We start from the raw sequence: 16,903 nt of genomic DNA, 5'->3' as shown, positions 1-16,903 counted from the left end.
ATAAACGCACGTTATTCACGACAGAACATAGAAAACCTATCAAATGTTTAAACTGAGGAAATGTACCGTTTTAAGGACAAAAAAAATAAAAAATCAAGGTAATGTTGAATTCGATGGCCGCCAAACGTCTCAAAAAAGTTGGGACGGGGGCAACAAAGGGCTGGAAAAGTACGCGTCACATTTTTTTCCCCGGATGTGGACAATCAACAAGACACGTACAGTGTATACACGCGGTATGCGTTTAACCATACGCTTCTGCTGAAGCATCATCAAAAAGTCGAACGTTTTCATAAGGCTCACCTTGATGAAGTATTCAAAAAGAGGTTTGTATTGTTTTCCCTTCAGACTCTTGCCAGGAAACCTGAAAAAGACAAATGAGAGCTTTTAAATGAGTGCAAGGCTGGAGCTGCACAATTACTGCACGATTATAATACAGACTTTACTAGATTTTCAGGACAATGAGCCCAACTGGAATAAAATGCACTGCCATAAATTAGAGGGAAAAGGTATATTCATTGTTTTGAAGAATAGCTCATATTCATCTACCAGGCACAGTGCTAATGGTAATGCTAGCTCGGCCGGATCAACCTTAAACCTACGCGGCAAAACCGACAAAGCAAAATTTGACTCTTGACTAAATCAACTACAGTCAGGGTATGAGGATCATTATGTACATTTCCCTTTTGGCCGTTAAACTTGGCTTATATTCTTCCAAAAGCATCGACACACAGCAGGATAAGTCCAGTTACATGGCAGCCATCTTCCCTCCAGATAAAAAGAGTTGGTGTGTTTAATCCGAAACAGCGACGACATCTCCTCACAGCCAGTTATTCATTGAGGTCGGTAGGGTATATATAGTATATACACTCAGCCCCCTCCAAAAGTATCCAAAAAACAATAGATCAGGGAATGCTGCTCAGTTGGTTTGACATCTGGTGAATTACTTTGAGCAGTCCAAAACCTTCTGCGTTTACGCCCCGACGAAGTCCTTTGTTGTGTTGGCAGTGTGTTCTGGATCATTGTCTTGCTGCATGATGAAGTTCCTCCCAATTAATTTGGATGCGTTTGTCTGTAAATCGGCAGACGAAATGCTTCTGTAAACTTCTGAATTCATTCTGCTGCTCTCGTGAGGAGTTACATCATCAATAAAGATCAGTGAACCTGTTCCAGAAGCAGCCGTACAAGCCCGAGCCACGACACTACTTCTACAGTGCTTGGCCGATGAGCTCGCATGTTTTGGATCATGAGCAGATCCTTTCTTTCTCCACACTTTTTGTCTTTCCATCGCTTCGGTAGAGGCCGATCTTGGGTCCAGAACTTTCGCGGCTTTGGGTTTCTTCACATCTCTCACGATGCTTCTACCATCGACTACTGATGTTTTCCTCGGCCTACCCATTCAATGTCTGGTTGTTCGTACACAAATGATTTCTTTCTCTTTCAGGACGTTCCAATAGTTGTATTAGCCATGCCCAATGCTTGTACAATTGAACAATTTTCCCTCTTATCTCAGCTTCGAAATGGCATGCTTTTCTCCCATAGACAGCTCGCTGGTCTTCATGTCGGTTTATCCTTTTCGACAACAAATGCAGTCTTTACAGGTGAAAATCCAGGTCTCAAACCAAAAGTAGACGTTCAAAGCCATTTAACTGTTTAAACAATCAATCTGACGGGACACATCTGGGCAACAAGAAACATCTGCCAGTCATGTGTTCCAATATTTTTTGATCATTTGGGGGAAAAATAGGTGGCTTCAAACAAAAGGTAACAAGTTCTAGACGCACACATCAAGCTGAAATTCTGATTCATTGCGTCATTCTTTTTTTTTTTTTCTTTTTATCTCAAACCCAAATGTCTTCCCAGTTGACCTTGCTATTGCAATACTTCCAGAGGGACTGCACATACGTTCGTTTAAAACTAAATACAATGTGGAATACAGTAAGTCCGACTACGAATGAACATGAAACGAATTTCCTTCGACTCTGTGCATTCCTCGGTCCCAGTAAACGAGGAATGGTCCAACACCTCGAAGCGAACGCATTGCTCAGTAAAAATCAAACACCACAGAAACACATTTAATAATGAGCTGATTTAAATGTAACCACAATGGTTGATTAAACATAAACTGATTAAACCATCGGGACTGATATTTCTATTTTATACTTTAGTTCATCGTCTATCAAACTTGGAGAATGGTCAGACCTGCGTGATGTTTAGAAGAACGTGCGTGAACGACCTTTTCCTGACTATCGGCACATTTTCGCTAAGATATTTCCATAGGAATTGAGAGCAAACAGGACGGGGTTTTCATTATCGACGGACGATCTGGTGTGAAAAAATCCTGCGGGACTGATCCTACTGTACGTGCTGCGAAAGCAGAATTCTGTCAGAAGCCCGTCAAAGAGATAGCACTCTATCTGAAAAGGACTTTGATTTGTCCCTGGTTCAATGCCAGAGGGGATTAAATCGAAGATCATTTCACTTTGGATTCATTTGGTGATGAAAGAGTAGCAAGGTAGAAAATTATACACCACCGAGAAACGGTGTATAGATTTCAAACGGTATTTGATCAGGATGCAGGCCTTCGTGTTCGCCACGCACGTCTCGTTACACAGAATGTCATACAAACAAATCCCACATACGGCGGAATTGATTTCGGCATGGTGGCGATTCCACCTATTTTCTTCCATTTCACTTGTTCTTTTACTGTGAATCGGCTGTCTCAAAAGACGTAACCCCATCATGAGACGATCGGTCATTAACACGCCGGCGTTTTTTCCCCCCGTAATGCAGCGGCTTCAGTTCACACAAGAGCTTCCTGAATAATTTCATGGGAATTTTACTAGTTCACACCTTGTTAGATTTGTAGCACTGATTATTGGTGGTTATCAACCCTGGCTAGTGGTGACGCTTTAGAGGTCGACCGATTAATCAGCACCAATGACTGAATGCCGAAATTATCGTTTATCAGCAAAAATCCCCACCGATGGTTGCGTCCCGTACGGTCTCCGTACGAGAGCGGCCTCCTGTGGTGAAATAAAAAACCATCATGGACAAATTTCGTTGTGTTATTTGAAGTGTTTTTTGATTCATTTTGGATGTCTCTAGTTTCATTTGCTATATGCAGTATAACGTTTTGGTTCTGTTTGGATGTTTAGCTTTTATTTACTTTAACATTTATTAAATGGTTCATATACATTAATAATTATTTCATTTTAAAAAGTACAGTACATTTTCATGGTACAGTCAGTAGCGAGTACTTTTGTAAAGTTCAGCAATATTCTATTTGAGTGTTATGTTTTCAGTCAGTTATCGGTTGATGAATCGGTTATCGGCAGGTACCGCCCAGCTTCGCTATAGGTATCGGTCCACCTCTATTACGCTTAACCCAACCCTGATTACCTGCCATTAAATTACCATTCACGGGTGAAAGACACATTATTTTGGACTTTATTTGGATCTATCCGAGTCTGCTCTGTTAGAGTATAAATCACACTCACTGAGAAATAACACCAACACTGTAATTGTAATAATATTGTGAACTGTGATAAATGAGTATATAACTCATGGAAGGGGGAAGAAAAAAAAAAAAAAAACTGAACTTGCCTAGTCAGGATTAATCTTGCATTTACTGCCAAGAGCCTTATTTGTGTCCCTAACACTTAAGTTTCGGACCCTTACTTTTCCAGGATGGCGTATTCACTCTCAGATTTGAACAGCGCCCCGAGCCTGGCCTCCATCATGATGTACACTTTATCCGTGGTATTGTCTAAAAAGGAAAACAAGAAGAGAATGAATTGCAGGTGCAGGAAGCTTAGCGAGCAAAGTCAAACACAGGCTAAATAATCGCAGACTTAAAATTTATGCTGGAGTATGAATGAGGAGTAAAGAGAATAAATCAAATCGGAGCAGAAAGAGACCCTACAGCAACTAATCTCAGTTTATAACAGTAATGGGCTAGTGTCATTTCTTACAAATTTTCGCGACCCTGAAATCGGGTGCTAATTAGATCAAACAAAGTAGACGCGACGTTCGACGAGCCGTTCTGGAGAACACTTTGGCGTCAAAATTCCATTTGAAATCGGTCTTTTACATTTCCGGAAACCCTTTGCGTTTCCACGGCAAAGCCGTCCACACAACCCCCGACATCATAAATGTTTTCACGCCACAACACACACGGGACAGAGCCGACAGTGTTCCTTCTGGGTAATGATGTGCATTAATCGTGCTGCACTTAAAGTCATAACTCACTGGAATTACCGTTGGACGTTCAGATCCTGACAATACCGCAGCCATCCGAGAGAACATAACTATCCTGCTCTGTGGGTGGAAAGGACAATATTCTTCTCCAGTCTGTAAATCAGATTAACGTTACACAAGTGAGGATGACTCATGAACAGAACAGGGCTTTGAGCACTCTTGATGCGGTTGTCCAAAAGGACGCCGTGACTGCTTTCAAGGTATTCGAGAGGCAGCATGTGCTGGCCTTTGCCACCCGGACTGCTAGCAGGCGCGTGATGTCCATCAGTGTGATGTCTGTATCTGCTTTGTCTGCAAATGGGACACAGTTACATGATATGTTGTCCTAAAACGTTGACACTTTACCTTAAAGCAACATATTCGATTCAATAACTAAAGCGATCCAAAAAAATATATCGATTATGCTGTTAAGACTTGGCAGGAAGAACCTCCACGATCACCAAACAAGTTCTTGAATGAACCATTGCGACTGGGAATGCTCATCCACCCTGCAGAGTTCTCCAGGAGATCTCCGGGAGTCAGACTGGTGACCGCAGCTGCAGTCTAAAGCACAGGTACCATTCTATTACCTACACTCCATTTAGTCCTGGTCGTCTCATTTCTGGAGGCTGGCGTGCCATTCCACGTGTGATGACCCAAACCTCTCCCAGTACCGCATGGCTGGCTGGTATAAATGGGATATAGGGGCTAAGCCCTCCCTTCTCTTTCATGAAACAAAGCACAAACCTCAGTTCTATCGTTGCCATCTACATCGTCTTAGTTGTTCTGTTAACCAAACGACTTGGAGTACATTGTTTATTTTTTATTAGTCATTATGGTCTATAGCAGGATCTGCCCCCATCAGTATCACTGCTAAACAGAATTTAGGATGCAATCATCCTGTATTGGAACAACTGGAAGTGAGGGACGACACCGAATGCTGGCTGTCGCTTGAGACACATGAGATGACCAGGTGGGATCCGGGTCTAACGCGGAAACTAAAAATAGGAATTGCAGCAGTGAGCAAAGGCATGAGCACATGATCAGCTAGGAATAAACGGAAGAGCTGGAGGAGACATCGGGAAGGACGGTGAGTGAGCGAGCGAGCGAGCGAAAGAGAGAGGGAGAAATTGAGGGAAGGGAGAGGAAGTGCATCAATAAAAGATGGCACTGGGTGAAGGATGACTGCGCAGGCCTGACCTGACTAACAGCATTGATCAAAGTAGGTAGCAATTTTGTGGTTAACAAAATACTCTCAATTTAATTCCATCAACCCTTTATATACACCATTCTACGAGCAGCTTTCATTTCCATTTCCGGATTTAGATCATCATATACATTATATCATATTACATATTACATGAGCTCTAGTTTTCAGTGATTTCGCATCAAAAAGTGACTTTGCGATTCGCAAACGCGAGATCCAAAAACTGGAAATGAGTCAGTACGTACACCATCCTGTTTCTCTGCCTGGGCTAGTACATTGTGGAGGGGGGGGGGGTCAACCTGTCATAAAAAAATAAATGGGTACTGTCAGGCGTTGAGGAGTCTAGGAGGAAGATGAAGCCCTGTGTCTGCATTAGTATTCTGGGCATCGCTCTGATGCAGCATGGCTCGGCTCTGTCGCTCAGGATAACAGCGCCCCCTGCTGACGGACGCACGTTACAGCTCTCAGCCTGGTAAACTAGGTCAACCGTTTACTGTGGGAGCAAAGTGATGACTAGAAAAGCAGAACAGGGACTATTTTTATATGTGAACAAAGAGGGGGTTTTTTTTGGGAAGTGACCTGATTTGAGAATGGTCTCGACCCAAATCTTTGCCAAAGAACGCTGTGGACTTCAGCTGAAGTTCTCATACGCGCCGGCTTTTTATAACATGCGTTCGGCATCGGGGAGATTTGACTCGTTGAACTGATCTCAGTACATACAGTGCGTATCGAACACCAACGCTTTCACGCCTGCAACCTGTCCAAAATGCTGCCGCTATAGACTTCTTACTTCGATATGAAAAGGAGACAGTATTTCAAAGGTCACGGCGTCTCTACGCTGGCTTCCGGTCACCTATAGGATCGATTTGAATATGTTCACTGTTTGTTTTTAAGGAACTGAATTGAATTTCACTTCCTTTGTCCTTCAGCGATTTGGCTTTTCTGTTGAGTGAATTTCATTCGTCTGACTACTGCTTTAGCTCAAATTATAAACGCAGAGTTTTCAGGTCTATCAAGCAACAAAGATGCTACAGCCAAAGCGTAAATGTTGGCACCTTTGCGGCACCCTTGAGAGTTGCGTTATTAAAAAACGAACCTACTGTAATGGAGTGTGAGATTTAAAAATTAATAAATAAACCGCTTTAAATTGTATACAGAATTAATGAATCACTGGATGTCTCAAAAGGGGAGATAAACACCACTTGCGATGTACATATAAGCAACCGCAGGGAAGCAAGACTACAGCAGAGAGAGAGAGAGAGTGAGCGTGTGTATGTATGTATGTATGTATGTATGTATGTATGTATGTGTGTATATCTCCTTTAACAACGCCTCTAACAAATGAACAGATTGAAATCGTTCTCATGTCTGGATCAGGAAGCTGGATTTTAACAGGAAACACTGCACACACATCACGCACAACACTCGCCAAACTTATTAACACATCCGAAAGGAGACTGTGAGACTATATGGAGACTTTTTCGACACCCAGTAGAATTATTTCCACCCAGAGCAGCAAGTCTATATAACCCACAGTACAATTTCTGTAGGTTTTTGTTCATCCAGGCAGAACTTCTCTCGAGTATTCTCTCACTGTGAACGCGTTACAGCCGACACCGGTGACTGACACTGACCTTTCACCTTGACGTAGATGAGCTCAGGGTTTACGCACAGTGCCAGGTTGCTCGGCAGAGTCCACGGTGTGGTGGTCCATGCGATCATGCACACGCTCTCGTCCTCCAGCAAAGGGAAGTTCACAATGACGGATGGATCCTGAACGTCCTGTTAGAAAGAAGGAGGGAAACGGTGCGGTCAGTTATGGGACGACGCTTGGAATACAGCCGTCGTAGGTTGATGCAGCTTCTCATTTTGAAGACCTACGATGATGTTTCTAGACGTGCTAAAATGTTGAAAAACGTGCATTCGTCATTTTGCAGCACAGTTTATTTGACCAGTTTCTTTTCAAGGTTCTACTGATCAAACTGAACCCTGTCCCAACACTGAAGCTGTCGGTCATGTGACGACGCCAACATGGCAGATGTAGCATGCACGGATTATACTCACACTACTGCATCAACAGCCGAGCAGCGGGCACTGACTCGGACGCAGTGGGCACTGACTCGGACGCAGTGGGCACTGACTCGCACGCAGTCGGCACTGACTCGCACGCAGTCGGCACTGAATCGAACGCAGTCGGCACTGAATCGAACGCAGAAGGCACTGAATCGAACGCAGAAGGCACTGAATCGAACGCAGTCGGCACTGAATCGAACGCAGAAGGCACTGTCACAGTACACAATTTCCATTTTAATGTCTTTCAATGGAATTGGAATCAGATCTTTAAAATGTGCTCGTATTCCGACCAAACTATAAGATTCAAGAGGAGTCTAAGCTTGAATTAAAACCTCCGTGTCTGATTCGCACCTTGTAGTTCTGGTGGGATTCAAAGTTGGAGAGTGGCGTGTTACAGGCTGTGGAGAACGGCATGACCTTCACTCCTCTGTACACCAGACCTTTATCATACAGCTGCTTAAACACCCACCTGGAAAGGACACACAGCAATAAACGATGTGTAAATGCTACAGATGTTGGTACATATGAAAAATTTGGCATGTGCTTGCTAATAAAATGCTGCACAACACAAGGCATCTATGAGCATCTAGAAGAAGGTCAAAGAAAAAAAAAGAAAAAATACTCAATACATACAGTATATTATATATAGACACACACACATATAGGTTGATCTTGAAGACTTACCATACAGTCTCCATGAACCATGGGTAGAGGGTCTTGTAATCGTTCTTAAAGTCGATCCAACGGCCCATCCTCGTCACTGAAACCTGAATCACACGAGCCACGGTTACTCTGCATCTCAGCCAGTGTTAACGGGCTCGATTTCAACGCAGAGAGCAACAGCACATTTTAGTTTGGGTAGTTAATGAAAGAGTGCTACACTTTATTATGATCGTTAATACATTCGATTTGGTTGGTCTGGAGTTCAGAAAATAACCGGCATATAACCAAAGAAAACCAGAGCCACCTACGCCGTCACGAAACATCATTTCCACACCTTACACTGCAAACAAAAAGGAGCTGCCTGTGTAATGGACTACAGCTTATTATCGATTACATCATCCATGGAAAAAATAAACGCCTGTCTCCTGGGCTCTTTAATGAGGTCGGTCAAGCGATTTCACCCTCACTTCCTGCGTTAAGTCTTCGAGTCGGTGAGAAATTACAAGCTGTTCGGGGGATCCGAGATCAATCACCTCGGCAAAAGTTACGTCACAATAATATGATGTTTAACACGATAATCCGTTTATATGGCTGATTATAGAGCAAACTTCCCAAAGTACCCCTGAGCTACGCCCATCACGACAACTACTTTCCTCGGACGATTTAGCGTCTCAGAAATAACTGCGATAAACGATAGCCATTTTAAGATCATTTTATGCCACTGTATAATACAAGTGCAACCTTTGAAAGAGAAACGCGCTTTTAATTCTTAAGAATATTTAAACATTCGACTGGGAATCGAAAAAAAAATCTAAACGAAACGTAAAAAAAACCGACTGTAATACAATATTGCGAATTCTTTATGCTTTAGTTATCCGGCGTGTGTGATTTACCGGTAGTGCGTTGTTATGGAAAGAGTGTATTCACTCTTCCACCTAGCGCCTTCCTTACGTTCAAGCTCACGTGTGCATTCGTGTCATTTGGTGCAGAAGAGTTATGTTTACGTCGTGTGTGTATATACACCTGATTAATCTCACGTGTGTAAAGCGCTTCAGCTTACCGCTGTTCCGTTCGAGCGGCTCGATCCCCGACGTTATTGACGACGACTGGATTATTTGAAACACTACAACCGCTCTTTCTTGATTTTTCATCTTCAGGAAACATTGTTGTTAATATCTCGCGTTTCGACGGTACCTTTTAATTAAAACCCGTGCTAGTCGATCTTAAATTCGACGAATAGACAAAGTTGGGATTTTAAATCGACGCGCCCTGGAGCAGACGAGAGGACAGAAGCGGCTCGACCGGCTAAAATGTCGGCGACGTTCGTTCTTATATAAACGAACGCGCACGTAAACACGATGGGTGATACCGAGACCGGGAAAAACGATCGAGGTCACGTCCGTCTATCGTACGATGAGTCGATAACGTAGTTAAGGTGACGGGAATACCCTGAACGCTGAAAGCCACGCCCACCAAAGTACTGAAAATGGCCAGTGACCCACAACGTAGCTGCAAAAAACCTGCACAACACGTCAAGAGCTCATTTTGGACATATGTGACAAAGGACAGCTAATTCACTAGCGCAGTTAGCTAGCTATTTGGAATAACAGGAAATTTCCAAATTGCATAATCGTGCATATTCAGACGTGCTTCGGCAGCTTTCGGTAGTTTTGACATGATGACATTTTTTTAAAATTTACGTCATTTATTATTCTACACAGATTCTTTTTAACTGATTAAAATGACAAATTCGGGGAAACTTGATTGAACTCATTAAATCTCGCCAACAGAGCCTGTTTTGGGGTTTTCAGCTCATCTTGTACTAGCGCTATACCTACCTTTTACATTTTGTAATGGTTAGACTTTAGATACTCGACATTTTTGTACTCTGGTAGAAAACCAGACAGTGACTGTGGTGTTGCTGGGGAAAAGTATTGCAGCTGGGGGTAACTGCGTCGTCTCCTGTTTTTAGTTTTGTGGGAGATTTCTTGTTCTGAGAACAAATAATCGACGCTAAGGAACACCGACGCTGTTGCTTAGTATTATACAGAACAATAAAGCTATAAGCAGATAAAAATGGCTTCCCAAAACCATAAAAGTCAAGTGTGGGATTATTCGATTGAGAAATTAGCAAATGATTCCAGTCCTGCTCTCAGCATTTCTATAACTATCCCCATGAATGTGCACATTAAACCAGCGCGGTGCTTTCTTTGTTGCAATTTGAGTCGCGTCATCTAATTATATTCAAGTGCACATCTCTAATTCACTGAGCAACTGAACTGAAGATCATACACCCTCTCACACACACACACACACACTTACCTCCCACTCCTTGGCATATCTCATCACGATACTCCTGCACTGCTTGTTGTACTCTGCAATCCCCATCTTAGCAACATCCTCTGGTCCTTTAATTCCCAGTGACTTATCAATCTCATATTCCTAAAAAACAGGGTCACGTTAGAGACCTGAAAAAGTATTCAAATTCGTAAACAAGCAGCCTGTGCAGAAATAAGCTAATAAAGTCCTTAATTAACGACGCTTAGATGAGAAAACGTATTACTCGGTGGGGAGTGAACGACATGACATCGATCAGCGGGCTGCGGTAAAGCTAATTACAAACGGGTTAAAATAAGGAATAAAACACGACGAGGCGTGCTGTTATAATAATCCCAGAATGATCAACGACGGGGTGCTGTGATGCGGGGACCTGTTATCACCCTCAAGTGATATTTAGCTAGAATAGCACGTCGTGAATTATTTTTTCCCCCCCATTCCTCTTACACTGTAGCAACTTGTCAACGCTTACTATTGATCGTTTCTTAAAGGAGGACACGTGTGCTTTTTATCCAAGCGTCGTTATGTATGAAAAACACCTGTACATTCATGCGGTTATCTAATCAGCCGATCATGTGGCAGCAGCACAATGCAATACAGATGTCATACAGATACAGATCAAGAGATTCACAGCAAAGAACGGGCGGGGTGGAGAAAAAAAAAAGAAAAAACGTGATCTCCGTGACGTTAACCAGGGTATGGCTGTTGGTAGCAGATGGACTGGTTTGAGTATCTCCTGGGATTTTTTCACAAACACACACACAAATCTCAAGACTCACCATCAATGCAGTACAAAGTATGGATAACTTACCAAATATTATTATTATTATTATTATTATTTTCACTAGCAGAATTTTCCCTCTTTTGATACAAAGTGGGAGGGGCTAATCTTGGGTAAAGCTTGCATAGCATTATCCGCGAGTCTCCAAAGCCTGCGCAACCTACTGAGCAAAACAGAATCTAGCGAGCCTCGCCTTCTGTGATACTTTAGAACCGGGTAGGTTGGTACGTGTAAAGTCCTGATTCTTGCCTCTTGTGCTGGAGTGCTGTTGAAGGCTGGGGGTCTCAGACAGAGGGATGTCAATCGAGTGTGCTCTCAGATCAAATCGGCTGGTTGTTGCAGTCTAATCATACCAAATCAACGGCAATATTTTACACTGTATAGGTTTTCACTAGCGCTTTTGCATGTCATGGGGCTGGGCTGTGTATTGTATATACACACACAAACATTCTTCAATGCTCCTGCTGACAGCTCCCTAGGGTGGATACACGTACACATTCCTCAACGTACCAAACACCCACGTTTGCTCTGCAGAGACTCTTTACGTTTCGCGGCAGACGCACAAGTTGCCTTTATCAATTTTACGACATCGAATCATTTTTAATCAAAATGTACCACGCACCATAACATTATTTCTGTATTATTATTATTATTCGACATTATTTCGACTTTGCTAAAGATCGTTTGCATCGTCGTGTTATAGAAAACGTAGAAAACCTGTCGTGAATAGCTTGGAGTAGATCAACTGTACGTTTAACATCTCCACCCTTTAGACCTATAAAACTTGTTCCCCCAGACGCACAAAGCCAAGTTGAAAGGGTTTAGTTCAAAAGATGAATACAGAAAGAGAGTTTAGAATTTCGGCTTTTATTTATATGGTGACGCGTTAAACGACATACAACATGAAACATTCTGTATCCGACCACCCAATTTGTAGGTGAACAAAAATACTGGAACACGTGACTGACAGGTGTTTCTTGTTTCCCCGGGTGTGTCTATTCGTCAGGTTGACCGCTTACACAGTAAATGGCTCTGGAAAGTCCGATCGGAATAGGCAAAGAAATACAGAGATGCGTCAAAAAAGTTCTGGAACCAGGATGAACATCTACCAAAGTGATGGAAAGACCAAAGTGTGGAGGATCTGCTCATGATCCGAAACACACAAGCTGATCTGTGAAACATGGTGGAGGTAGTGTCATTGCTTGGGCTTGCACGACTGGTTCTGGAACAGGTTCACTAATCTTTATTGATGTGACTCATGACCGTAGCGGCAGAAAGAATTCCGAAGTCTACAAAAACACATTGTCTGCCAACTTACAAAGAAATGCATTCAATATTATTGGAAGGAACTTTATCATGCAGCACGACAAAGACCCAAAACACCCTGCCAACTCATCGGGAGGGAAGTGGAAGGTTTTATACTGGCCAAGTCAATCACCAGACCTTAACCCAGTTGAGCATGCATTTCACCTCCTGAAGAGCAGTGGAGAAACCCTCCAAAACAACCAACCCCTGAAAGAAGCTGCAGTAAAAGCCTGAAAACGCATCACAAAAGAAGAAACCGACAGTTTGGTGATGTCGATGAGTCGCAGGCTTGATGCAGTTATTTCAAGCAAGGGATATGCAACCAAATATTAAACGTCAATTACTTTAAATTTACTTCAAGACTTATCTGTTCCTATACTTTTGTCCACCTAAAAAAAAAAAAGAAAAAAAAAAAAAAAAAAAAAAAAAAGTGTGTGGTCTGATACAATTCGTGTGGGCTGTCTTTTATGTTGCTTACCACGTCTAGATGTAAATACCAGTTTCCTAGTAACATAAGCCTTATTAACTTCAATGGAAAAAATAATTATGCTGGTGGGGGGGTACAACTGTTTATAGCTGCTATAACATAAGTGATACTAGGAAGTAACTTGTTCAGATGATATTCAATAACGAAAACAACTATAAATAGATAGGAATTATGGAGAAATTGTTATAGTTTGTAAATCACTGTCGCAGATTTAAAAAAAATAAAAAATTTTAAGCTTCGGGACATGCTGTTATTTGAAAATAATGAACTCCAGGGTAACCCCGGTAACACATTCACATCAGGCAGCATCACAGCACTCCATCATCAATTATTTTCTCACAACAGCATGTCCTGTTGTGTTTTATTTTTGACAAATCAAACTGGAACGATATGATCATCGGAATCGTTTCTATGGTACATCACACCTACCGCCTGAGCCTGATCTGAAATGATTACAATCAAAACCGTCACAGTGAATTACTGACGCATATTAGCGCTACTGGCTCGTTGTCCGAGATGAAAACCCTGGATACCATCAGGTGTCACAAATACACAACGGATTTTGTGTTCTTACCACAGGCAAGCCGTGGCAATCCCAGCCAAACCTCCTGTCCACGTGGAAACCGCTCTGGTGAGCGAACCTTGTGACGATATCCTTTATCGTGCCAGCCAGAATGTGGCCGTAATGCGGGAGACCAGTAGCAAAGGGCGGGCCATCGTAGAATGTGTACCTGCGAGCATACACGCACACCAGTTATCCGTCAATCACAATCCAACACGAGCCAATCACCCACGTGTGCGACGGATATGAACGATAGGGTCGTACGGTATACCGGTACTACGGGAGTATGGTGATACTAAAGCGTTAAATTACCACCGATGCCACTGTATTATTTATCGTCAATACAGTAGTACCATAAGTAATGTATGCGCAGCAGTCGATACCATTTTCGCTAATATTTAAGTCAGTTATTTATTCCTAATATTGTGTTCATTAGTTTTCTGAAGACAATTTCCAAGTGCATCCCCATTGCTCTAGGGAAATTCGGTTTGTCATTTAAATGGATGTATTTGCGTAAATTTAGTTCATTCTGCAGATTTGAATTGTGAATTATCACAACAGTGCGTGGTACCCTGACACTACCTGGTATCGGGATACTTCAGCTGGTATAGTATCGCACGATGTGTTTATGGTATCGTGACAACCCTAACGGACAAAACCAAGATGGCGTTCCCAGTGACAACACATAAGACTATTAAAGCAATCAGAGAGCTGCAGTGTTTTCTCTCACCTGGGCCTGTTTTTGGATTGTTTCAAGCACTCCTGGAAGCAGTCGTTTTCGGTCCACAATTGGAGAATGCGCTCCTCCGCTGAGGGAAAGTGGATTGACTCGGGCACGGGTTCCACCATGGCGCCTACAACATAGCAACAACGGAGTGCACGTGAAAGTGCGCAAATACTCCAACTTATTAGTTATCGCACCGAATCAAAGGGCATTATTGGACATTTTGGGAGTGCTTCTTGCGCAAACAGGTTGGGGGAATTTTTCACGTGACTTGCGTGCATCACCACGTGCTCGTACGTGTTTTTAGTAGAAATACATTTTTTTAAAAATTATCCCACAGATGGTGCATGAATTTACATCATTTTAATGACTTAATTGTTTAATTCAAGCTTAATTACTGTCTTGGTGTTTAGGGGGTCTGTTTTTGTCGATGTACTTGGCTATAATAAAAAAAAAAAAGCATAAAATTGTGAATTAGATGTGAAACGTATTGTGTAGACTTTCAATGAAAAAACAAATATATACACACACACACACACACAAATCAAAACTATATAATATATATTATATATAAGAATTTAAACTAATATACACATGTATAATTAAAACTATAATATATTAGATAGTTTAAAAGTTTATATATATAAAATATATTAGTTTTTAATTTATATATATCAATTAAAATAATCTAGAATACATACACAAAAATGTAATTATATATAAATCAAAACTAGCTAACATTTTATATTTAAAAAAAATAAACTACGAAATGTATGTGGTATATAAATTAAAATTATCTAGTATATATTATATATACACACAAAAATGTAAACTATATACAAGTTAAATCACTTGGAACTAAAAATTTAATTAAATTTTAACAGATGTTTTTATTGAGTTAATATTTTATGTTATTACAGATTATTATTATTATTATTATTATTATTATTTATTAAAGCTTTCAGTGACGTGGTTCATATGACGCTGTCTAACACAGCGTTAGCATTAGCATTAGCTTGCTCTTACTCTCTGACTGAAAGTTGAGCTTTAGGATTAAAGTCCTCCTTCAGCTCGGTCACATTTCACCGCCGCTGTAATTTCTCAAGTTATAGTGAACAAGAGAAGACATTCTGAACTCATAACCGCGACACAAACACCAGTCTTTCCAGAAATGTTACTTACACGCGGCGGTCGAAGCCGGGAGTGCAGAAGAAGCAGAAGAAGAAGAAGCAGCACGATTCACAATGCGGAAATGATGCAACTGAAGAGAAAGCGTGACCGGAAACGGAAGTATAAACTCATAACATTAAAGCTGCGCTTCAATCTGCACAGTTCAGAGAAGAGGGATGTTTTATGAGAGGAACTGTTTACAGTCTTAATGTCGTTACAGTGTGTGTAAGAGATCCAGAGAGAAATATATTATATTATTAAGTGTTATAATCTGCCATGCTGGAGAATACTGAACTAATATCTCCTGCTAGCCCTGATATTCTCTTGGCGGTGTTGTGAACCTTGTTTAGAGTCGCTGAATCTATTAAAGAGTGGCTAGAGGGAGATACACACCCTCCTAAAGTATTGGAACAGCAAGGCCAGTTCATTCAAGTGGAGTTAAATTAGTTTTCGTTTCGATATTTGTCGCATATTCAGTGGTACATGGCGATAAAAAAAAATGGCCCCAAAAAAATCTGAACAGTATTACTGCTAAAAGGGCAAAGCTAATAATGTTTCACAAGCTCACTTTTCATTATTTTTCGCTCGATATAATGAGCACTGGACCGAAAAAGCCGTCGCAGTGCGAGTTAAACCGGCTAGGCTCGCTCATGGAGGAGCTGCGAGTAAGGGACCGTGGGGAAAGTGCACGTTTTCTTCGTTTTGGCAATAGTGTTTTTGTTAAAGGGCGTAGAGTATGGTGGCCGAGAAGCGCGAAACAAAAAAAACTCACATATGAAAACAAAATAACATTATATACACACGTTATCTGAAAATCCCATGAACAAATCAGAAAACATGAAAACACATTAACAAATCAGAAAACATATGAGTAAATCCGAAATCACATTAACAAATCAGACAAAACGGAAAAGGTAGGTATATTTTGTGAATTGATTATTTACCGCTGATTGGACGACACATCTGTCAATCAAGATGTACAGGAAGTACATCAGGCTGTGGTGCTGCGCCAGTACTGGAAAGTCGATCCGTGTGCGCATGTGTTTATATGTTCTGTCCGTACTGCGGTTAAAATAAAAATGTAACAATTCTACGGCGTGTCCTCTGATCTGTTTCCTGTCGATTAAGATCTTGCAGCAGCCGCATAACACCATCACGTTTTACATGCAACTTGTGTTCCTGCTGAAGCGCTAACCGCGTGAACCATGCAGCTCTGACCTTATAGAATTCCTTGCTTCATTTAATGGGGAATCATTTTTTCCTCTAAACAGACCTGCATACTTTAGGTGTGTTTTTAGAGAGCATGAGCTAATCTGTATTTCATGGTATGTTAACAGCATATCCAAAATCACAGCATA

At 41.6% G+C, this 16,903-nt stretch overlaps 1 protein-coding gene across 2 annotated transcripts in view; it reads right to left on the bottom strand.

Annotated features, from left to right (window-relative positions):
* Positions 1-15,706, bottom strand: part of iars1 (isoleucyl-tRNA synthetase 1) — an 80,900-nt gene extending 65,194 nt beyond the window's left edge. The window contains exons 1-9 of one of the 2 annotated variants that reach the window (XM_053674201.1): positions 15,558-15,706; positions 14,382-14,505; positions 13,664-13,820; positions 10,502-10,621; positions 8,201-8,283; positions 7,868-7,985; positions 7,078-7,225; positions 3,679-3,766; positions 301-361 (exon numbers count right to left, since the gene is read on the bottom strand). In XM_053674201.1, coding sequence (XP_053530176.1) covers positions 301-361; positions 3,679-3,766; positions 7,078-7,225; positions 7,868-7,985; positions 8,201-8,283; positions 10,502-10,621; positions 13,664-13,820; positions 14,382-14,500 — 894 coding nt within the window. In that variant the 5' untranslated portion in view covers positions 14,501-14,505; positions 15,558-15,706. The remainder of the gene's footprint in view (positions 1-300; positions 362-3,678; positions 3,767-7,077; positions 7,226-7,867; positions 7,986-8,200; positions 8,284-10,501; positions 10,622-13,663; positions 13,821-14,381; positions 14,506-15,557) is intronic. The other variant, XM_017450156.3, reaches the window with a different exon arrangement.
* Between the last annotated feature and the right edge of the window lie 1,197 nt (positions 15,707-16,903).

The sequence above is a fragment of the Ictalurus punctatus genome, chromosome 21, assembly GCF_001660625.3.
Source record: "Ictalurus punctatus breed USDA103 chromosome 21, Coco_2.0, whole genome shotgun sequence".
Classification (NCBI taxonomy): Eukaryota; Metazoa; Chordata; class Actinopteri; order Siluriformes; family Ictaluridae; genus Ictalurus; species Ictalurus punctatus.
This window is presented reverse-complemented; position numbering and strand designations above follow the sequence as displayed.